Source organism: Pseudophryne corroboree, chromosome 7 (assembly GCF_028390025.1).
Source record: "Pseudophryne corroboree isolate aPseCor3 chromosome 7, aPseCor3.hap2, whole genome shotgun sequence".
In the NCBI taxonomy this organism is placed as follows: Eukaryota; Metazoa; Chordata; class Amphibia; order Anura; family Myobatrachidae; genus Pseudophryne; species Pseudophryne corroboree.
Genome location: NC_086450.1, coordinates 446,507,902 through 446,532,528, shown reverse-complemented (window position 1 = coordinate 446,532,528; position 24,627 = coordinate 446,507,902). Strand labels below are relative to the sequence as shown.

Genomic DNA, 24,627 nt, shown 5'->3' with positions numbered 1-24,627 from the left:
AGCTCCCACCCCAGCGCCCATATACTACTAAAATAATAATATATGATCACTGCGCTGTTTTATATAAATATATAGCACCAATTGACTGTGCCCCCCTCGTTTTGCTCCCTGTACTTGTAGAGGAGAGTGAAGGTCCGGGCCAGCGTCTCTGCATGCTCTATGAAGAGAGAAAATGGTGCTGGTAAGCTGTGCGGGCTAAGCCACGCCCCCACCCGGCGCGCTGTAGTCCCGCTCAAATTCAAATTATTATACTGGCGGGGGTCGTATATGTAGTGCCTAGGCACTGATAACATGTTCTTTGCCAGTTTAAAAACTCAAGTAATCTGCTGCCCAGGGCGCCCCCCCTGCGCCCTGCGAGTGCCGTTGGTGTGTGTGTGGGAGCATAGGACGCAGTGCGACCGCTGCGCTGTACCTCCGTTACTGAAGTCTTCTGCCGTCACTGAAGTCTTCTGTATACTCACCCGGCTTCTTTCTTCTGGCTTCTGTGAGGGGGGTGACGGAGCGGCTCCGGGAACAAGCAGCTAGGCGCACCAAGAGATCGAACCCTCTGGAGCTAATGGTGACCAGTAGCCTAAGAAGCAGAGCCCTTAACTCAGAAGAAGTAGGTATGACTTCTCTGCCCTCACTCCCACGATGCAGGGAGCCTGTAGCCAGCAGGTCTGCCTGAAAATAAAAAAGCCTAACATAAAGTCTTTTCAGAGAAACTCAGGAGAGCTCCCCTAGTGTGTGTCCAGTCTCTTCTGGGCACAGAATCTAACTGAGGTCTGGAGGAGGGGCATAGAGGGAGGAGCCAGTTCACACCCATTCAAAGTCTTATAGTGTGCCCATGTCCCCTGCGGATCCCGTCTATACCCCATGTTCCTTTTGGAGTCCCCAGCATCCTCTAGGACGTAAGAGAAACGGTTTTATAAGAGAAAACCGACCTGTGCCCATGCCCTGGTGGTCTAGAGGGGTCCCTGTACTACCACAGTGTCCACCAGGGACGTGCGGTGAGCTAAAATGCTAAGTAGACTAGAAAGAGTTGATGCAGTATAAGATGTGCGCAATAAAATCAGAGATAGCTGCCCAGACACACTGTTCAAATGGGGGGAAGAAAACACCAATTCCCAATGATACAATAAAATGCAAGATGGCGAACTGAGTGTCACTGGCGCTTAATCAATAGGACGTAGGTTTGACAAAAATAATTATGTAACAAACACCACAACTCCCCAGGAGTGAGACTTAATCACTGGATGATAGGTGCAACAATGTAATAGCAATGTATAAAAGATGGCAATCACTGGCATTAAAATCAAAAAAATGCAGATTTATTTATAAACATATATAAAAATATGTAAAATACAAGACTGATTAAGGTGCAGAGTGGACTGACAAATTCCAAAGGTGGCTGGTGCTGGATTGTAACAGAAAAGAAGCTCTCACCCTCTCCCTGTATTGCGGTGGGCTAGCTTATGAATAAGCTGATGTGGTCCTAGGCTGAAATAGCCAAGCACCACCGCAAACAGTTTTTCAGCATAAATTCACCTTCAGTCCACATGTATCGGTCCTCAGTCCAAGACAATGTCTTGGACTGAGGACCGATACATGTGGACTGAAGGTGAATTTATGCTGAAAAACTGTTTGCGGTGGTGCTTGGCTATTTCAGCCTAGGACCACATCAGCTTATTCATAAGCTAGCCCACCGCAATACAGGGAGAGGGTGAGAGCTTCTTTTCTGTTACAATCCAGCACCAGCCACCTTTGGAATTTGTCAGTCCACTCTGCACCTTAATCAGTCTTGTATTTTACATATTTTTATATATGTTTATAAACAAATCTGCATTTTTTTGATTTTAATGCCAGTGATTGCCATCTTTTATACATTGCTATTACATTGTTGCACCTATCATCCAGTGATTAAGTCTCACTCCTGGGGAGTTGTGGTGTTTGTTACATAATTATTTTTGTCAAACCTACGTCCTATCGATTAAGCGCCAGTGACACTCAGTTCGCCATCTTGCATTTTATTCTAAAATGCAGGGTAGGCACTAACTAGCACCAGAGCCAGATTTACACACAAAATATGAGCCAAAGGGTACATCTGGGCATTATACGCAGGTCCAGCAGTATAAACTCCTGGAAATTTGGTGAATTTTGATCAGAGATGTGCGGAAAAGATAAGCAAGTGAGGCACTGCCTTACCTGCCATAGACTTTTTTCTCCAGAGTTTTGGACATAAAAATGATTAGAAAAATGCAAAGAAGATATTTCAAACATATTCTTTGTATTTTTCATATACTTATACAGTCAAAACTCTGGTACGAACATAAATATGACAGGAAGGACTCTGCCTCACCTGCTTCACCCCACCGCACGTCACTGGTGTCCACGCCAGCGCGCGGCCCGCCATCACGATTTACAGCGGGTCTCGTTGAGGGGACCCCTTACCTCCTCCCTGTAGTGCGGCCACGCGATCCGGGAGAGCAGCGGTCGTGTGTGTGACTAACAATGAAGAAAACCGGAGCTTCCGCTGTAGGTACCCGGCAACCAGGGCGCAGGATTGTACAGTGCCGCTGGGGGAGGTGATGGAGCTGCAGCAGGAGATGTCTGACTGACATCTAACACTTACAGTGCCTCTTCTGCAGCCATTGAAGTCTTCAAAATACTTTAAAAGCTTCTCTCAGGGCTGCTGGTGCAGCCCCCCTGTTAAGTGCCTGCTTACTGCATGGCTCCAACTACAAAACTGAGCTCCTGTGCACAGAGGCAGGGTTATAGAGGAGGCGGCGCTAGGCATTCTGGGAACAGTCAAAGCTTTGAGCCTGTTGGTGCCTCGGATCAAGATCCTACTCTACACCCCAATGTCATTCCCTGTGGAGCCCAGTGTACCCCGCAGCAGAGAAATCCTTTAGTTTTTGTCTTCGTCTCCCGATGTATGTTTTCATAATTTTTTTAGTGTAACAATTTAATGCATGTGCATGAGTCCGTACAAATGATGCTGCTGTAAATTATATATAATAAAACAACTGAATCAGAGAAATGCATGGTCCTGTATGCAGTAAGACTATAGAGACAGGAACAGCATTAAATTACCTTATTAAACGTTTATAAAAAAAAAAAAAAAATTGCTGCAGTGACCTTCTCAAGATGGCTGCAGTCCTTTTAAAAATGTCTGTCTCAGTCCTCCATGTCATGTGACCAGAAGCAAGGGATGTCCTGTCACCTGATCTGAGCTCATCATGTGACTGCTACACCGTGCGTGGAGCCCACTTGATTCTAGCATCTACCCATACAATAGGGATGAAAGGGTGAAATGAGTGAGGATTATGGAGCGGGTGTGATGGACAGCTGGAGGCTACAGACCTGGCTACTGGCCCAGTATTAGGCAATGCCTTCCAACAAGTCAGTGTCTGATGCCCCCATCACCCAGTTCAGGAACTGCAGGATCCTCAGGGACCATAAGCTGCAGTGGTGAGTGTGCTTTCTGCAGTCTGTGTAATTGATCTGTGGGAGTATTTGCAGGACTGTGGCCCAGGATATATAATGTGCATGTAACCTGTCCCTGTCTGACCATCCTGTATCCAGATAACTCCAGCTGCACCGTGTAGTCTGATCTGTGTGTTTGCACGAGGCGCAGACCTGTGGCTAGTCTACATTCAGCTAGGAGTACTCTCATTGCCCAGTATCCAGTCCTGCTATGTGTTCCCCATACACACGTGTACATGCAGTACTTACCTGATGTCACAGGGGGGCAGCAGAGATGGTGTCCAAGCTGCATCTCTCCTGCTCTGTAACTGCCCCTGTCCTGGTACCGTAGTGGTAACGTCAGGATAGAGTAAGTCTCGTCCTTTGTACCACAGTACTAGAGATACACAGGTTACAGTCTGCTTTCTATGATGGGACCAAATACATTGTGCTGCTATTCTACTGGGGAATGTTGGGGAAAGGTGCTAATATTTGGGGAAAAATAACATTTTATATTAGTAATATTCCTATCCGTGAAAACTAAGCAGTAAAGCTCAGGTGTGTCAGTAACGTCTCTGTCCCTCACTCCTATAGGGAGGATCTGTGGGTGCGGCAGGGGAAGATTCTTGACCCCGAGAAGCTGTTCTTTGACGAGAAAGGGGCTGCTGATGCCCAGGTGGACTGTCGGGGGAGGATCATTGCACCTGGATTCATTGACACCCAGATCAATGGTAAGAGAGTCATGTCTAGTGGCTGCCATCTGCTTATGTCCAGCCTGGGCCGTATCACCAGTGTGATAATGTTATGCTCTTGTTTTCTTGAGTTTAGATTATTTCAGCTGAGGAAAACAGGAGCCGGACATTCTCCCCCTGTCAGTGGCTGGTCTGCCCATGGTTCTGACTGTGTATACCTGGCACATGCCATCACCCACAGATTAATGTGACCTCTTCCGTCCTTTCTTGTTACATCAGGAGGGTTTGGTGTGGACTTTTCCCAGGAAACAGATGATGTGAGAGCTGGGCTTTCTCTGGTCGCTGGTAACATCCTGTCTCATGGCGTCACCTCTTTCTGCCCAACCCTGGTGACCTCCCCCGCGTCTGTCTACCACAAGGTGCGACACTGACTTTTACTTACTGTGACTGAATGTTTCCACAGGAAAACAGCAGCGGATAATGGGATTCACTGAGAGGAGTATGTACAAAACCTCATGCTGTCTGTGTGTTTACATTGTGTCATTGTGTCACCTGCCTTAAACTGAGGGCATTGGGTATTCCTCTAGTCGGGCGGGAAATATATACAGTACACAGCTCCCCTGTCTGGCTTATATATCTCCTCACAGGAACACAGGTGGGACAGTCAGGATTTGCCCGTTTCCCCTCCCTAGGATAGTTGTGCCCCCTACCCTCTGCCATAGAGATCATGGCTCCAACCTCCCAAATATATCATCTGTGTAAAATAAAGACAAAATGCCCATTCTACTATAACATTAATGCTGATGCTGTTTAAAATGAGGGGTGTTTCATTAGTTGAACAGTTTGCAAAGTGTCATGTGATCGCCATGGGAACCACAGTCACATGACATATGTCTGGGGAGAGTGGCTTTGGAACTTTTATAACAAAACCTGGTCCACTTCTTCCTCTGCCATCACATGACCACAAAGGAGATTCCTGACTGGCTCAGGCCAAGAAATCCTGGGAATAGGTAGAAACCAAGGGCCTGATTCAGAGGTGGAGGCTGCTGCGTCTGTTGGAGAAGAGATAATATGCAAATGCTGGTCTCCGCCGCTTCCTCCTGGTGTACAAACATGCGCCTGAGTGTGCAAGCCCTAAGCGCCAACTATCCCCGTCTCTGCACGCTGTAACACAGCCGGTGATTCCTGACCATGCACCATTGACACACCATCACATGCACATGCACATCACAGGGGCAGTTTCTCCTTCTGAACATGGCCCCCGCGGCGGTGTGTCTGAGAACGCAGTCGCTTTCCCTGAGACGCCCATCACACGCTCACAAGATGGACTTTTCTGAGTTCACTGTAGGCCATCTCCCGGTTACTGTGTTGCCCCATCTCTGATTCCGTCTCTGTCCCCGTCGCAGCAACTCTGTGTAGTGCGTGCACCTTCTGCATTTTTCACACATGCAAAGGGATGACCCCGGGGGCTGGGGACAGTGTAAGTTCTACCAGCTCTCCAAGGTGGTCTCTGTGCAGTTATATAGATGCCTGTCATTAGGCAATGGAATTAACCCTGGCTTTCACTTTACTTCTGCTGGAATGTATTGGTGACTCTTGGATTATGGACCTTGACCTGGCAGCCGTCCTGTGGCTTAGTGACTTTATGGCTAATTTGACCTTTGATCGCGGACCACTTGCCAGTAACTGGGGTGCGGGTGCCTGATTTGGCAGCTGCCGTCTCTTATTGTCAGTCACTGCACTTATGTTATGTTCTGACCTATTCCTTTGTATAAATTAATTAGTGTCTAATCCCAGTGGTTCCACTGTAGGTGAGTCTGAGGCTGAATGTTCCCCTCACACAGCCATACACAATGCCCTATGTTACCACAGCCCAGGCCCGCTCTAGCATCCAGTGGTACTAACGATGCAGGTGAGTCCGAGGCGGAATGTTCTCCTCACACAGCCATACACAGTGCCCCATGTTACCACAGCCCAGGGCCTCTCTAACATCCAGTGGTTCCACTGTAGGTGAGTCTGAGGCTGAATGTTCTCCTCACACAGCCATACACAGTGCCCCATGTTACCACAGCCCAGGGCCTCTCTAACATCCAGTGGTTCCACTGTAGGTGAGTCTGAGGCTGAATGTTCTCCTCACACAGCCATACACAGTGCCCCATGTTACCACAGCCCAGGCCCGCTCTAACATCCAGTGGTTCCACTGTAGGTGAGTCTGAGGCTGAATGTTCTCCTCACACAGCCATACACAGTGCCCCATGTTACCACAGCCCAGGCCCGCTCTAACATCCAGTGGTTCCACTGTAGGTGAGTCTGAGGCTGAATGTTCTCCTCACACAGCCATACACAGTGCCCCATGTTACCACAGCCCAGGCCCGCTCTAACATCCAGTGGTTCCACTGTAGGTGAGTCTGAGGCTGAATGTTCTCCTCACACAGCCATACACAGTGCCCCATGTTACCACAGCCCAGGCCCGCTCTAACATCCAGTGGTTCCACTGTAGGTGAGTCTGAGGCTGAATGTTCTCCTCACACAGCCATACACAGTGCCCCATGTTACCACAGCCCAGGCCCGCTCTAACATCCAGTGGTTCCACTGTAGGTGAGTCTGAGGCTGAATGTTCTCCTCACACAGCCATACACAATGCCCCATGTTACCACAGCCCAGGGCCTCTCTAACATCCAATGGTAACGATGCAGGTGAGTCCGAGGCGGAATGTTCTCCTCACACAGCCATACACAATACCCCATGTTACCTCAGCCCAGGGCCTCTTTAACATCCAGTGGTAACAGAAACGTGTAGACCAATCTTTCTCATTCTTTGTCAGGTGCTGCCTCAGATATCTGTGATGGATGGGGGACCACACGGAGCCGGAGTGTTGGGTAATGACGTTCCATCATACAAACAGATTATACCTTCTCCACTTTTCATCTACATAGATCATGCCTGACAACCCTCAACATCCACAGATGGTGGGAGGTCACTCTGATTCTGCCACCATCCCAGTACACAGAATCACTGACGTTTCTTAGTCTCTCTATTCCCTGTTCCTCCTCTGGCTGCAGGTGTCCACCTGGAGGGTCCGTACATCAGCGCAGAGAAGAAGGGAGCCCACCCTGAGCATTGCCTGCGCTCTTTCAGTGAGAAGGGTTTCTCCGAGCTCCTGGACACCTATGGGACGTTGGAAGGAGTCAGCATTGTCACACTCGCCCCTGAGATGGGGCGGAGCCAGGAGGTGATCACAGAACTGGTGCGGCGCGGGATATGTGTCTCGCTAGGTGTGTGCACACTTCTGTCCTGTAGCCCATGGGGACAGTAATGTCATACTAAGTCATAATAACAATGTGTCTTTACAGTTTTGTTAACATTAACATCTTACAGATAAGTCCTCATACTAATTGCTGCAAATAGCCCTTCCTGGCACGCTGGGGTCCCTGCGACTTAGCCATAGCTGATATTGAGAAGAGAGGGCTTCCTTGCTGACATAGCCGTGGTATAACGTCCTCTCTGTCCACAGGGCACTCAGTGGCCAATCTGTCTCAGGCTGAGGATGCCGTAAGCTGCGGTGCCTCATTTATTACGCACCTCTTCAACGCCATGCTGCCGGTACGTGAGTCTTGGCAGCCAATCTCCGTCTGTCCATTGGGTCACTCTCTGCCTGTACCGTCTGCTGCTGTCACCTAGACTTCTATACCGTGTGCCTGTGTCTGATAATAACCATACACCCTGACCCATCCGCTGCAGTTCCACCACCGCGACCCTGGCATTGTGGGGCTACTGACGAGTGATCGCATCCCAGCCGGAAGGACGGTTTATTATGGGATGATTGCAGACGGAATCCACACCAATCCCGCCGCACTTCGGATAGCCCATCGTGCCCACCCCAATGGTGAGTGTCACTGGCGTGGGTAGGGGAGGGCATGGCTGGGGCTCGGCTTTACCCCGAGAAACGTTGATCAAAAGACAACAAGGCCCTTCTGTTGTGACCACGTGTTATACCGCGCAGCTTGTAGACTGTGATAAGGTTTATATACAGGTAATTGGTCTTTTATTCTGGAAACCAGAAAGGAAAAAGCAGAAACAATTTGCTGTGGTGCGTTGGTTTTGTCATATACGTGATCAGCCAGCTACTGCGAGGAGCACTGCTAAATAAATACAGAGACGAAGGGCATTTTGTTAGTGTAATGTGGCATTTTTTAGGTGTGGTGCTCCAAATTCTAAATTAGAAAACCCTAATCCCAATCATTCCGGATTACCCCCCTCCCAGTATAATATTCTGCAGATATCAGCATTGTGATAGCCTGTATTAGACTGCAGAGTTCTGTGCCGCAGTGACTGGCGTTTGGGGGGTTTGTCTCCCATAACTACCCGTTTCCATGCCAGTCAGACTCCTCTACATTGTGCCACCTCCTCTCTTGTCTTACTGCATGGGGCACATTCCCACCCATAAGCAGACCCCTGTCATGGTGTATCTTGTTGTGTGTTCCAGGCCTGGTGCTAGTGACAGATGCCATCACGGCCATGGGCCTTGGGCCCGGGAGACACACTCTGGGACAGCAGGAAATACTCATTGATGGGTATAACGCATACGTGGCTGGTAAGTACAATGGAATACATATGATTTACCGGCGGGCGGGTTGCCGGCTGTCCATATCCCGACAACGGCATCCTGCCCGCCAGAATTCCGGCATGGGACAAGCGCAGAGAGTCCCCTTGCGGGCTCGCTGCACTCGCCACAGGATCTATTCCCACTCTGTGGGTGTTGTGGACACCCGCGAGTGGGAATAGTCCTGTTTTGCCGGGATTCCAACAGCCGGCAAATTGAATGGATCCCAGTAGAACAATGTGTCAGTCTGTATATGAGTAGCTATGTATATGCTGTTATGGATTAGTGCAAGGGTAGGTTGCCTGTGAGACTACACATTCCAGCAGTGTTAGCAAAACTGCAGCAGAGCATGCTGGGATGAGTAGTGCCGCAGGTTGCCTACCCCGGTATTAGAGTACATTGTGGGGTCTATTCATGAAACAGTGAAAAATGTGGAAAAGTGAGCCAGTGGAGAAGTTGCCCATGGCAACCAATCGGCACTGAAGTAACATCCATAATTTGCATACTATAAGATTATACAGAGCAGCTGATTGGTTGCCACGGGCAACTTCTCCACTGGCTCACTTCTCCACTCTTTTCACTGCTTCATGAATAGACCCCTGTGTCTTGTAACACAGTGGTGCTGAGCGCCAAGTTCACGCTCCATGAAATCCTCATCCTATCATGTTACATGTTCAGTAGTGTATGGTAACAGGCATCACAGGCCGGTCTGGCTCCTCCTTAGTTATAGCGCCCCAGTTACCTCATGTCATGTGGTACACTATAGCCGCATGGTGTTCTGTAACAGCCCCAGCAGCTTACGGTTACCTCATGTCATGTGATACACTATAGCCGCATGGTGTCCTGTAACAGCCCCAGCAGCCTCGGTTACCTCATGTCATGTGATACACTATAGCCGCATGGTGTCCTGTAACAGCCCCAGCAGCCTCGGTTACCTCATGTAATGTGATACACTATAGCACATGGTGTCCTGTAACAGCCCCAGCAGCCTCGGTTACCTCATGTCATGTGATACACTATAGCCGCATGGTGTCCTGTAACAGCCCCAGCAGCCTCGGTTACCTCATGTAATGTGATACACTATAGCACATGGTGTCCTGTAACAGCCCCAGCAGCCTCGGTTACCTCATGTCATGTGATACACTATAGCCGCATGGTGTCCTGTAACAGCCCCAGCAGCCTCGGTTACCTCATGTCATGTGATACACTATAGCCGCATGGTGTCCTGTAACAGCCCCAGCAGCCTCGGTTGCCTCATGTCATGTGATACACTATAGCCGCATGGTGTCCTGTAACAACCCCAGCAGCCTCGGTTACCTCATGTCATGTGATACACTATAGCCGCATGGTGTCCTGTAACAGCCCCAGCAGCCCCGGTTACCTCATGTCATGTGATACACTATAGCCGCATGGTGTCCTGTAACAGCCCCAGCAGCCTCGGTTACCTCATGTCATGTGATACACTATAGCCGCATGGTGTCCTGTAACAACCCCAGCAGCCTCGGTTACCTCATGTCATGTGATACACTATAGCCGCATGGTGTTCTGTAACAGCCCCAGCAGCTTATGGTTACCTCATGTCATGTGATACTTTACCTGCTGTAGGCAATACATTACTAACAGTAGTGCACAGTAACAGGCATCACAGTCTGGCTCCTCCTTAGTTATAGCGCCCCAGCAGGGTCAGGAGGACTGCTGACCGCACACATATGTGCCACATTCAGCTCCTTAGCATCAAGCGGGTTAAAATCGCATGCTGTGGGGCTACCCAGCATGTGTGGTGCCACCCAGCGATGTGATCACAATTCAGTTACGATTGTATCGCACAATCAGGAATTAGAGGTAGACCCCCTGCATACGCAGCCATGGTGCGTGTTAAGGCGGCCCAGTTCCATGTCTCCTATCGCAGAAAACGAAGGCGATGTTATCGGGCCTCCCAAAAAGAGCCATGACATGCCTGTGCTTCCTTCTTCACTCGCTCCCCACCGCATTGCTACCCCCGACCGCCTGCCGCTTGCCAATCACAATGCAATCGCATCCTTCCGGGATACAAGTGCATAGTGAAAGTCTGCACATGCACACTGCGGCTGAAGCACATGTGTAGAAGACTGGAAGTCAGCCATTTGCATAATTATCAACATTGCGTCCACCTCTGAATACCCCCCAAAGTTGGATTTCCGTTTGAGCTGTTTCAGTTAATAACTGTGGGGCAGATGTATTAAGCCTGGAGAAGTGATAACGCACCAGCCAATCAGCTCCTATCACCTTCCACTTTATCACTTCTCCAGGCTTAATGCATCTGCCCCTGTGTTTCAACCTACATATTGAAATGATGATCATTATCACCTGTTTGGTATGGTTGGGTTATCATACACCTGACTTCAATCCTACAAAATACCTGAAGGCAAAGGGTGGCCGCACCAAATATTGATTTGATTTAAGGGCCCTACACATTTAAAGATCCGCCACCGAGCTGCCCGACGGCGGATACGGCCGACGGGCGGTGGGGGGGGGGGGCAGTGACGGGGGGAGTGAAGTTAATTCACTCCCCCCATCACACGGCTCCATAGAAGTGCAGGCAAATATGGGCGAGATCGTCCATATTGGCCTGCATGCAATGCCGACGGGGCACCAGCGATGAACGAGCGCGGGGCCGCGCATTGTTCATTGCTGCTGCCTCCACACTGAAAGATATGAACGGTATCTCGTTCATTAATGAACAAGATCGTTCATATCTTTGAGTGATACCGCCCAGTGTGTAGGGCCTATGTGACTTCTCTTCTGTTCATCCACTTTGCATTTTGTTAATTGATGAAAATCCACTATTAACGCCTCCATTTTTTTTTTTTTTTTTAAAGCATTCTCACTTTGAGCATTTTTGCCACACCTGCCTAAAACGTGTGTGTGTGTGTGTGTGTGTGTATAGACAGATAGATATATACACATCCATAAACACTGCACTGGAGACTCTGGTATAGCAATAATCCCTTGTATTCAGCGTAAACATTTTGGAGCGTGCGCCCCGTCCTCAGTACAATACAAGATCACAAGACATGCAACAAGTGACCTCTATATACCTGTGATCCTCAGTCCACTTCCTCTCTCAACGTCACTGTTGCCATGACTACGCAGTGTATGCGTGTCACCGGCTCCACCGCCCGGAAGAAGAGGGCTCCGGGCGCATTCAGGCATGGCGGGGATACCCTCAGTAATTACGGGTCTGTTACAGTCAGGCCTGTAATGAACATACAATATGTTATAAAAAACACCAACATAATAACTTTCTCTGACGTCCTAGTGGATGCTGGGACTCCGTAAGGACCATGGGGAATAGCGGCTCCGCAGGAGACAGGGCACAAGAATAAAAGCTTTAGGATCAGGTGGTGTGCACTGGCTCCTCCCCCTATGACCCTCCTCCAAGCCTCAGTTAGATTTTTGTGCCCGAACGAGAAGGGTGCAGGCTAGGTGGCTCTCCTGAGCTGCTTAGAATAAAAGTTTAATTTAGGTTTTTTATTTTCAGTGAGTCCTGCTGGCAACAGGCTCACTGCATCGTGGGACTAAGGGGAGAAGAAGCGAACTCACCTGCGTGCAGAGTGGATTGGGCTTCTTAGGCTACTGGACATTAGCTCCAGAGGGACGATCACAGGTACAGCCTGGATGGGTCACCGGAGCCGCGCCGCCGTCCCCCTTACAGAGCCAGAAGAGACGAAGAGGTCCGGTGAAATCGGCGGCAGAAGACAATCCTGTCTTCAGACTAAGGTAGCGCACAGCACCGCAGCTGTGCGCCATTGCTCTCAGCACACTTCACACTCCGGTCACTGAGGGTGCAGGGTGCTTGGGGGGGAGCGCCCTGAGACGCAATATAAATGATAATACCTTAGGTGGCAAAAGAATACATCACATATAGCTCCTGGGCTATATGGATGTATTTTAACCCCTGCCATTTTTACACAAAAGAGCGGGAGATAAGGGCGTCGTGAAGGGGCGGAGCCTATCTCCTCAGCACACAAGCGCCATTTTCCCTCACAGTTCCGCTGGAAGGACGGCTCCCTGACTCTCCCCTGCAGTCCTGCTTCAGAATCAGGGTAAAAAAGAGAAGGGGGGGGCACTATTGGCAGCAAATGACAATATAAACAGCAGCTATAAGGGAATAACACTTATATAAGGTTATCCCTGTATATGTATATATATATATATATATATATATATATATATATATATATATATATATATATATATATATATATATAGCGCTGGGTGTGTGCTGGCAGACTCTCCCTCTGTCTCTCCAAAGGGCTCGTGGGGTCCTGTCCTCTATCAGAGCATTCCCGGTGTGTGTGCTGTGTGTCGGTACGTGTGTGTCGACATGTATGAGGAGGAAAATGATGTGGAGGCGGAGCAATTGCCTGCGTTAGTGATGTCACCCCCTAGGGAGTCGACACCTGACTGGATGATCGTGTTCAAACAATTAAGTGATAATGTCAACACTTTGCAAAAAACTGTTGACGACATGAGACAGCCGGCAAATCAATTAGTGCCTGTCCAGGCGTCTCAGACACCGTCAGGGGCCCTAAAACGCCCGTTACCTCAGTGGGTCGACACAGACCCAGACACAGATACTGAGTCTAGTGTCGACGGTGATGAGTCGAACGTAATGTCCAGTAGGGCCACACGTTACATGATCACGGCAATGAAGGAAGCATTGCACATTTCTGACACTACAAATACCACTAAGAAGGGTATTATGTGGGGGGTGAAAAAACTACCAATAGTTTTTCCTGAGTCAGATGAATTGAATGAGGTATGTGATAAAGCGTGGGTTTCTCCCGACAAAAAACTGCTAATTTCTAATAAATTATTGGCACTATATCCTTTCCCATCAGAGGTTAGGACACGTTGGGAAACACCCCCTAGGGTAGATAAGGCGCTCACACGTTTATCTAAACAAGTAGCGTTACCATCTCCTGATACGGCCACCCTCAAAGAACCAGCTGATAGAAGGCTGGAAAATATCCTAAAAAGTATATACACACATACTGGTGTTATACTGCGACCAGCAATCGCTTCAGCCTGGATGTGCAGTGCTGGAGTCGCGTGGTCGGATTCCCTGACTGAAAATATTGATACCCTGGATAGGGACAATATATTGTTAACTATAGAGCATTTGAAGGATGCATTACTATTTATGCGTGATGCACAGAGGGATATTTGCACCCTGGCATCAAGAGTAAGTGCTATGTCCATCTCTGCCAGAAGAACGTTATGGACGCGTCAGTGGTCAGGGGATGCGGATTCCAAACGACATATGGAAGTATTGCCGTATAAAGGGGAGGAGTTATTTGGGGCTGGTCTTTCGGACCTGGTGGCCACGGCAACGGCTGGAAAGTCCACCTTCTTACCCCAGGTCACTTCACATCAGCAGAAAAAGACACCGTCTTTTCAAACTCAGTCCTTTCGTTCCCATAAATACAAGCGAGCAAAAGGCCATTCCTTTCTGCCCCGGGGCAGAGGAAGGGGAAAAAGACTGCACCATGCAGCCGCTTCCCAGGATCAGAAGCCTTCCCCTGCTTCTGCCAAGTCTTCAGCATGACGCTGGGGCTTTACAAGCAGACTCAGACTTGGTGGGGGCCCGTCTCAAGAATTTCAACGCGCAGTGGGCTCACTCGCAAGTGGATCCCTGGATTCTACAGGTAGTATCGCAGGGGTACAAACTGGAATTTGAGGCGTTTCCCCCTCGCCGGTTCCTGAAGTCTGCTCTGCCAAAGTCTCCCTCCGACAGGGAGGCAGTTCTGGAAGCCATTCACAAGCTGTATTCCCAGCAGGTGATAATCAAGGTACCCCTCCTACAACAAGGAAAGGGGTATTATTCCACGCTGTTTGTGGTACCGAAGCCGGACGGCTCGGTGAGACCAATTTTAAATCTTAAATCCTTGAACACTTACATAAAAAGGTTCAAATTCAAGATGGAATCACTCAGAGCGGTGATAGCGAACCTGGAAGAAGGGGACTATATGGTGTGTCTGGACATCAAAGATGCTTATCTCCACGTCCCAATCTACCCTTCTCACCAAGGGTATCTCAGGTTTGTAGTACAAGACTGTCATTATCAGTTTCAGACGCTGCCGTTTGGGTTGTCCACGGCACCTCGGGTCTTTACCAAGGTAATGGCCGAAATGATGATTCTTCTTCGAAGAAAAGGCATCTTAATTATCCCTTACTTGGACGATCTCCTGATAAGGGCAAGGTCCAGGGAACAGTTAGAAGTCGGAGTAGCACTATCTCAGATAGTGTTACGTCAGCACGGGTGGATCCTAAATATTCCAAAATCGCAGCTGATTCCAACGACACGTCTTCTGTTCCTAGGAATGATTCTGGACACAGTCCAGAAGAAGGTTTTTCTCCCGGAGGAGAAGGCCAAGGAGTTATCCGAGCTAGTCAGGAACCTCCTAAAACCAGGCCAGGTGTCAGTGCATCAGTGCACGAGGGTCCTGGGAAAAATGGTGGCTTCTTACGAAGCAATTCCATTCGGAAGATTCCATGCAAGAACGTTTCAGTGGGATCTACTGGACAAATGGTCCGGTTCGCATCTTCAGATGCAGCAGCGGATAACCCTGTCACCAAAGACAAGGGTGTCCCTCCTGTGGTGGTTGCAGAGTGCTCATCTTCTAGAGGGCCGCAGATTCGGCATTCAGGATTGGATCCTGGTGACCACGGATGCAAGCCTGAGAGGCTGGGGAGCAGTCACACAGGGAAGAAACTTCCAGGGCTTGTGGTCAAGCATGGAAACATCTCTTCATATAAACATTCTGGAACTACGGGCCATTTACAATGCCCTAAGTCAAGCGAAACCCCTGCTTCAGGGTCAGGCGGTATTGATCCAATCGGACAACATCACGTCAGTCGCCCACGTAAACAGACAGGGCGGCACGAGAAGCAGGAGGGCAATGGCAGAAGCTGCAAGGATTCTTTGCTGGGCGGAAAATCATGTGATAGCTCTGTCAGCAGTGTTCATTCCGGGAGTGGACAACTGGGAAGCAGACTTCCTCAGCAGACACGACCTTCACCCGGGAGAGTGGGGACTTCACCCAGAAGTCTTCCACCTGATTGTAAACCGTTGGGAAAAACCAAAGGTGGACATGATGGCGTCACGTCTAAACAAAAAACTAGACAGATATTGCGCCAGGTCAAGGGACCCTCAGGCAATAGCGGTGGACGCTCTGGTGACACCGTGGGTGTACCAGTCAGTGTATGTGTTCCCTCCTCTGCCTCTCATACCAAAAGTACTGAGAATCATAAGAAGGAGAGGAGTAAGAACGATACTCGTGGTTCCGGATTGGCCAAGAAGGACTTGGTACCCGGAACTTCAAGAGATGCTCACGGAAGACCCGTGGCCTCTACCTCTAAGAAAGGACCTGCTCCAGCAGGGGCCTTGTCTGTTCCATGACTTACCGCGGCTGCGTTTGACGGCATGGCGGTTGAACGCCGGATCCTGAAGGAAAAAGGCATTCCAGATGAAGTCATCCCTACCCTGGTCAAAGCCAGGAAGGATGTAACCGCAAAACATTATCACCGCATTTGGCGAAAATATGTTGCGTGGTGTGAGGCCAAGAAGGCCCCTACAGAGGAATTTCAACTGGGTCGTTTCCTCCATTTCCTGCAAACAGGACTGTCTATGGGCCTAAAATTAGGGTCCATTAAGGTTCAAATTTCGGCCCTGTCGATTTTCTTCCAGAAAGAACTGGCTTCAGTACCTGAAGTTCAGACATTTGTAAAAGGGGTACTGCATATACAACCTCCTTTTGTGCCTCCAGTGGCACCTTGGGATCTCAATGTTGTTTTGAGGTTCCTTAAGTCACATTGGTTTGAACCACTCACCACTGTGGACTTAAAATATCTCACATGGAAGGTGACGATGCTGTTAGCCCTGGCTTCAGCCAGGCGTGTGTCAGAATTGGCGGCTTTATCATATAAAAGCCCTTACTTAATTTTTCATTCTGACAGGGCAGAATTGAGGACTCGTCCTCAATTTCTCCCTAAGGTGGTTTCTGCTTTTCACATGAACCAACCTATTGTGGTGCCTGCGGCTACTAGGGACTTGGAGGACTCCAAGTTACTTGACGTTGTCAGGGCCCTGAAAATATATGTTTCCAGGACGGCTGGAGTCAGAAAGTCTGACTCGCTGTTTATCCTGTATGCACCCAACAAGCTGGGTGCTCCTGCTTCTAAGCAGACTATTGCTCGTTGGATTTGTAGTACAATTCAGCTTGCACATTCTGTGGCAGGCCTGCCACAGCCAAAATCTGTAAAAGCCCATTCCACAAGGAAAGTGGGCTCATCTTGGGCGGCTGCCCGAGGGGTCTCGGCTTTACAACTTTGCCGAGCAGCTACTTGGTCAGGGGCAAACACGTTTGCTAAATTCTGCAAATTTGATACCCTGGCTGAGGAGGACCTGGAGTTCTCTCATTCGGTGCTGCAGAGTCATCCGCACTCTCCCGCCCGTTTGGGAGCTTTGGTATAATCCCCATGGTCCTTACGGAGTCCCAGCATCCACTAGGACGTCAGAGAAAATAAGATTTTACTTACCGATAAATCTATTTCTCGTAGTCCGTAGTGGATGCTGGGCGCCCATCCCAAGTGCGGATTGTCTGCAATACTTGTACATAGTTATTGTTAACTAAATCGGGTTATTGTTGTTGTGAGCCATCTTTTCAGAGGCTCCTTCGTTGTTATCATACTGTTAACTGGGTTCAGATCACAAGTTGTACGGTGTGATTGGTGTGGCTGGTATGAGTCTTACCCGGGATTCAATATCCTTCCTTATTATGTACGCTCGTCCGGGCACAGTATCCTAACTGAGGCTTGGAGGAGGGTCATAGGGGGAGGAGCCAGTGCACACCACCTGATCCTAAAGCTTTTATTCTTGTGCCCTGTCTCCTGCGGAGCCGCTATTCCCCATGGTCCTTACGGAGTCCCAGCATCCACTACGGACTACGAGAAATAGATTTATCGGTAAGTAAAATCTTATTTTTTTTTATAACATATTGTATGTTCATGGCAACAGTGACGTCAGGAGAGGAAGTGGACTGCGGCGCGGCGGGTGGAAACGGGAACCAGGTGTGCGGCAGTGAGGATCACGGGGACCTGCACAGGTATATTGAGGTAATTTGTTGTATGTCTTGTGATCTTGTATTGGGGGTAATTCAGAGTTGATCATAGCAGCACATTTGTTAGCCGTTGGGCAAAACCATGTGCACTGCAGGGGAGGCAGATATAACATGTGCAGAGAGAGTTAGATTTGGGTGGGGTGTGTTCAAACTGAAATCTAAATTGCAGTGTAAAAATAAAGCAGCCAGTATTTACCCTGCACAGAAACAATATAACCCACCCAAATCTAACTCTCTCTGCACATGTTATATCTGCCTCCCCTGCAGTGGACATGGTTTTGCCCAACTGCTAACAAAAATCCTGCTGCGATCAACTCAGAATTACCCCCAATGTGCACTGCAGGGTGGGGCAGATGTAACATGTGCAGAGAGAGTTAGATTTGGCTGGGGTGTGTTCAAACTGAAATCTAAATTGCAGTGTAAAAATAAAGCAGCCAGTATTTACCCTGCACAGAAACGATATAACCCACCCAAATCTAAAGGCCCATACACACTTGCCGATTAAAATGAGCGACGTCGCTCATTATCCCCCTCCATGAGCAACGACGCTCATTTTATTGGCAAGTGTGTATGCCGCCAGCAACGACCGATGCGCGTCCCCTCGGGTCGGCAACGATCGTCGCTGTCGGTAGGCATGCATGCAGGATCTGGACTGTCGTCCACGACCTGCATGCAGGGCTGGCGGAGGCGTGACGTCACTGAGCGATATGAGCGGTCATATCGCTCAGTGTGTACAGTCGGCCGCCCGGGAGGGGGAGACTTTAGACGACGTCGCTCACAGAGCGACATCGTCTAATGTGTATGGACCTTAACTCTCTCTGCACATGTTATATCTGCGCCCCCCCCCCCCCCTGCAGTGCACATGGTTTTGCCCAACTGCTAACAAATTTGCTGCTGTGATCAGGTCTGAATTACCCCCACTGTACTGAGGACGGGGCGCACGCTCTGAAACGTCTATGCTGCATACCAGTGATTATTGCTGTACCAGAGTCTCCAGTGCCATGTTTATGGATGTTTGTTTGCTATTTTGCTACCCGAGCACGGAGACCTGTTGTTAATTTGTATGGGAGTGCCGGCTGATTTGGACTAGAGAGGTGTGTGTGTGTGTGTGTGTGTGTGTGTGTGTGTGTGTGTGTGTGTGTGTGTGATTGATTATATATATATATATATATATATATATATATATATATATATATATATATATATATATATATATATATATATATATATATAAAAATCTATATCTCTATCTCTCTATGTTGTTGGGTGTCTGCACGTAAATGGCAGTACCTGTTGGCTATCTTTGGTTAGTGTGGTACAAATATAATACTGTACAATACCAGCTGAGATTTCTGACTGGTGACCTGTGCCCCTCGCCCATACCAGGTACATGCACGCTGGCGGGCAGCATCGCTTCATGGAGACGTCGTGTAAAGCATTTCCATGAAGCCACAGGTGAGTAACCTATAACCCTTCATCATTGTCACCAACCTGTCGCTCTCCTCCCCCCCCCCCCCCCCCCTCCCCCCTCATCACTGTCACTCTCCCTCCCCCCTCATCACTGGCTCCCCCCCCCCCCTCATCACTGTCACTCTCCCCTCCCCCCTCATCACTGGCTCTCTCTTCTCCCCCCCCCCCCCCCCCCCCCCCTCATCACTGTCACTCTCCCCTCCCCCCTCATCACTGGCTCTCTCCCCTCCCCCCTCATCACTGGCTCTCTCTTCCCCCCCTCATCACTGTCACTCTCCCCTCCCCCCTCATCACTGTCACTCTCCCCTCCCCCCTCATCACTGTCACTCTCCCCTCCCCCCTCATCACTGTCACTCTCCCCTCCCCCCTCATCACTGTCACTCTCCCCTCCCCCCTCATCACTGTCACTCTCCCCTCCCCCCTCATCACTGGCTCTCTCTCCCCCCCCCCCCCCCCTCCTCACTGTCACTCTCCCCCCCCCTTCCCCTCATCACTGTCATTCTCCCCCCCCCCCCCCCCCCCTTCATCACTGTTACCAACTTGTCACTCTCCCCTATCACTGTGTGTGTATGCGCACTGATTGAGCCCAATGTGACACTGGGGAAAGGCTAAATGATCAGCCCTGACCCCTTTGGCTAACCATGTCTGTGGCCAAATACCACACTGATCCATATTTCCCGGGTGTAAGTTGATAAGTTCCCATGTGTATCCAGCTGTAGTCTGTCTGTCTGCCTGCCTGCCTGCCTGCCTGCCTGTCTGTATGTGATATACAGCTCCTCACTATATTACCAGGAGTCTGTGCAGGGTAATACAGCGGCCTCCTGTGTCTCCTGGCAGGTTGTACCGTGGAAGAGGCTCTAGAAGCTGCGTCTCTTCATCCAGCAAAAGTCCTTGGCCTACAGCACCGCAAGGGAACTCTGGATTTCGGGGCAGATGCAGGTAAATCACTGTATGCTTATATAGCTTTCTGTGTCATACAATTCCTACTTGTCTCCTATTAGTTTGCTTGGTACAATTAAAGTGTAGCTAAGTTGGCTGAGACTGGCTTCTCCTGGGGACTGAATGGTGATTGCAGGACAGGGGAGCGGGTTTGTGCTTCTGATGCCTCGCTGAGCTTGCAGCCAGGAGATGCCACTTCCCCCATGTGGTCATTGCAAACAGACTATGGAGGAGATGCATCAAGCCTTTCAAAGACCACTTCTAACTGTCATTTTTAGACTGTGTCAGATGAATGACAGCCAGTGATGTCTGGTTGCTATGGGTTACTCACCCACTTTCTCTCTGGAAGGTTTGATAAATCTTCCCTTAGAGGAGATCGACAAGAATTTCTGTTAATCTATATGCAAATTCGTTTTGAGATTATTTATTTATTTTTACTTTTGATTGAACCCTACACTGAGACCAGAAGTCACCGGCAGATGGGTAATACTAGTAACAGACTTTTATTTGTTCTTGCAATCTAACTCTCTTCCTTTTTTCCAGATTTTGTGCTGCTGGATGACAATCTGGACGTGAAAGCAACTTACATAGCAGGCCAGGCTGTATGGAATTCCTTGGCTGTGTCCTAGTCTGTGGCAGTATGATGACTTACCCGGGATCAGCACCCTAGCACCTCCTCCGTCACTGTGCCTTATACTAGCTGCTAATGATGAATGCTCTTATGTGCGTGACCTTATATTGGCCACAAGATGTCACCAGAGTGCTGGTTACACCAGTGATGCAAGTGCCTGTCTCTCATTCCTCTTCATCATCAAACCCATTTACTCTCTGTAACAAGAAGGGACTGTGAGTAAGTGGGAGATAGATAAAAGATGAGGTAAAATAGTTGTAAAACCATCAATATAATACAAAGCTTAGTTGGTAATGCAATAAAAGCGTAACAGTCACTTCTACATCATGGAGGCTGCGTGTTGTGTCCTGACGCACAAGTTTCATCCTGGGTAGACAGAAGGGCTGCAGTTCTGTTGCAGTATATGGGATTTGTGGTGTCGCTGCAGAAGCCAGTGAGGTTTTTCCTGTGTAGCTTATGCACTATGCAGAGACGGCTCATCATTGCCAGGAATACAGATTTTGCACTACAGGCAACGATTTCCACAAGATCTAACACATGGCGTTTATTATAGGATAGGACACTATGCTACACTGATTGTGAAACCTATTCTTTACACTGTGTAATGATAATTGGGAGGGCACAATGCACAACACACAGCCAATGCTAATATGTGAACATGTACAATCTGCAATACACAACATAAAGAACATGCTTGCACGCTCCTCCTATGAATACAGTGTAATGATAGGTGGGTGTCTGGTGGTTACTGGTACCTGATACATCTGTGATATCAGGTTATATTGTGTGTCTGTGTGTATGTCCCCTTTGGGGGAAAACCAAATACTGACTGCAGTGTGTGTTGTTCATCCAAGATAGGCATAAATTAATGACTTTCCCGATCCCATCTCAGTTTGTGTCATGCTCTGGGCTCAGGGGCTTATTCAGTATGAATTGCATTAGCGATCCTCAGCGCAGTTTCCTGATAATTAGGTTAACTGCGCATGTGCAGAATGGGTCCTGCAATCACATCGCAGTATTGCAAAGGCCCTTGTCTGACTGACAGGCAGAGACATTTGGGGGAAGGGACGGGGCGCCCCCATTTTCTCAGGCGAAGCTTAGGACTGTATTGCGAGACGCCGTTTCCTTGGCCTTGCAAGCCGCCCTGCGAAGGCTAGCCTAAGTAAGCTAAGCCTTACTCAGCTTGCCGTTGCAGATGAGTGTCGCAATGTTTGATCCCAGACTGCGATTCCGGTTGCAATGCTGTCATTGCAAATGCAACCAGGAGGTGTGTAACAGCAATGCAAATGCAGTAGGAGGTAAGGATCGCATTTGCAAAGCTGCAGCGAGCAGCTGTGCAAATACGATCAATACTGAATGAGGACCTGAGTCTGCACTGGCCGGGCCCTCTCTGTCAATGCCACGTGCAGCTGCTGGTGTGTGCTGGCCCTGCAGTGTGCTGCTGGTGTGTGCTGGCCCTGCAGTGTGCTGCTGGTGTGTGCTGGCCCTGCAGTGTGCTGCTGGTGTGTGCTGGCCCTGCAGTGTGCTGCTGGTGTGTGCTGGCCCTGCAGTGTGCTGCTGGTGTGTGTTGGCCCTGCAGTGTGCTGCTGCTGGTGTGTGTTGGCCCTGCAGTGTGCTGCTGCTGGTGTGTGTTGGCCCTGCGATGTGCTGCTGCTGGTGTGTGTTGACCCTGCGATGTGCTGCTGCTGGTGTGTATTGGCCCTGCGATGTGCTGCTGCTGGTGTGTGTTGGCCCTGCGATGTGCTGCTGCTGGTGTGTGTTGGCCCTGTGATGTGCTGCTGCTGGTGTGTGTTGGCCCTGCAGTGTGCTGCTGGTGTGTGTTGGCCCTGTGATGTGCTGCTGCTGGTGTGTGTTGGCCCTGCAGTGTGCTGCAGCTGGTGTGTGTTGGCCCTGCAGTGTGCTGCTGCTGGTGTGTGTTGGCCCTGCAGTGTGCTGCTGCTGCTGGTGTGTGTTGGCCCTGCAGTGTGCTGCTGCTGCTGGTGTGTGCTGGCCCTGTGACGCGCTGCTGGTGGTGTGTGCTGGCCCTGCGATGCGCTGCTGGTGGTGTGTGCTGGCCTTGCGACGTGCTACCACTGCTGGTGGTGTGTGCTGGCCCTGCGACGCGCTGGTGGTGCGGTCTGCTGGCCCTGGGATGTGCTGCCACTGCTGGTGGTGTATGCTGGCCCTGCGATGTGCTGGTGGTGTGTGCTGACCCTGCGATGTGCTGTTGCTGGTGCGTGCTGGCACTGCGACATGCAGATTGTGTGTTGAGACTCGCAGGTCTTCTGATGATGCTGCCCAGTGCCCACATGGTGATGGTCACACAAGCTGCAAAAAATATATAGTAATTAAATTCAATGAGTGCCGCACCCATTATCTGCCTCTGACACAAGTTCAAAGAATAGTAATAGGGATGGCATACACCCAGCTACACATTGTTCCTGGTGCCGATGCTGTGTATGCTTGTCTGGTTTGCCACTGAGTGGTGCTGGGGATGGTTTGCCACTATTGCCCAGGCAGCAACACTGGCTGCCTGCCTGCTGCCTAGGGTCCACCTCCTGCTGCCCAGGCAGCACCACCGCCTGCCTGCTGCCCAGGCCCCACCACCGCCTGCCTGCTGCCCAGGCCCCACCACCGCCTGCCTGCTGCCCAGACCCCACCACCGGCTGCCCACGTGGTGCCCAGGCTGCACAATGACACTGCCACACAAACACCAAGGCTGCCAGTAACCAGCACCATTTTCAATTGCAAAAGCTACGCCTATTGGACCTTAGTCACCATAGCTAAAACCACGGACATATGACATTAGACATTGCAGCCTATGGGCTACATAAATGCTAAATTATGGGGGGGATGAATCATATGTACAGGGGCCATGGAAACAATCTGCACACTAAAGTTTTTTACATATTAATATTAATCTTTTTATTTACAGAAGACTGCAGCAACAATGAAAAATAGCATGATGTATGTGTGTGTGTGTATATGTATGTATGTATATGTATGTGTGTGTGTATATATATATATATATATATATATATATATGTATACTAGGTGATTCATCGCGCCCTACGGGCGCTCTTCACACCGTCGTTGGGGGCTACGCCCCGTTAACCTCTGCACGCCTTTGAACATACGCAGGGCGGTAGATAACAGAATCAGAAACGCAGGGCAGTATAGAGGGCATACAGAAATGGGTTCCGGTTGAGATAAGATAGAGAGGCGTAGGGGGAGAGAAAGGGAATGTACAGAAACGCTCTGCAATGGGTAAAGGATAGGGAGAGTCAGGGTGGTAGGGAGAGGATAAAGAGAGGGAAGGTGTTAGACAGAAAATACCGTTGCAAGGGGCTACGATTCATTATCCCCTGCACGGGCTTCAGCTGTGCTATAATTGTTATTATATGGAGTATTACCTGGTTTTTTTTTAATGGCAGTGGGTAAATATTGTAAGGGGGGAGGGCGTGCGATTGTCAAGGGGGCGTAGGCCTTTGTGAGGGCGTGCAGAGTGGCCGCAGGGCACAATGAATAACATAGTGTAGAGTGTAGTATATATTGCTAGTGTCTGCATTATGAAGTACCAGATGAGTAACAGCAATGCACTGTAGATAAGATACGAAGGTGCTGTGGCCACAGGTAGCAGAGCCGCTTATACACACAATGGCCACAGGTAGCAGAGCCGCTTATACACTCAATACCCACAGGTAG

General features: G+C 49.5%; 1 protein-coding gene across 1 annotated transcript; it reads left to right on the top strand.

Annotated features, from left to right (window-relative positions):
• Positions 1-3,184: 3,184 nt before the first annotated feature.
• Positions 3,185-21,632, top strand: LOC134945609 (N-acetylglucosamine-6-phosphate deacetylase-like). The gene is made up of 11 exons (XM_063935008.1): positions 3,185-3,450; positions 4,039-4,175; positions 4,416-4,555; positions 6,961-7,015; positions 7,199-7,411; positions 7,651-7,739; positions 7,878-8,022; positions 8,623-8,730; positions 19,290-19,358; positions 20,211-20,312; positions 20,856-21,632. The coding sequence occupies exons 1-11, from the start codon at positions 3,368-3,370 to the stop codon at positions 20,939-20,941; spliced, it is 1,227 nt and encodes a 408-aa protein (XP_063791078.1). The 5' UTR covers positions 3,185-3,367; the 3' UTR covers positions 20,942-21,632.
• Positions 21,633-24,627: the final 2,995 nt, after the last annotated feature.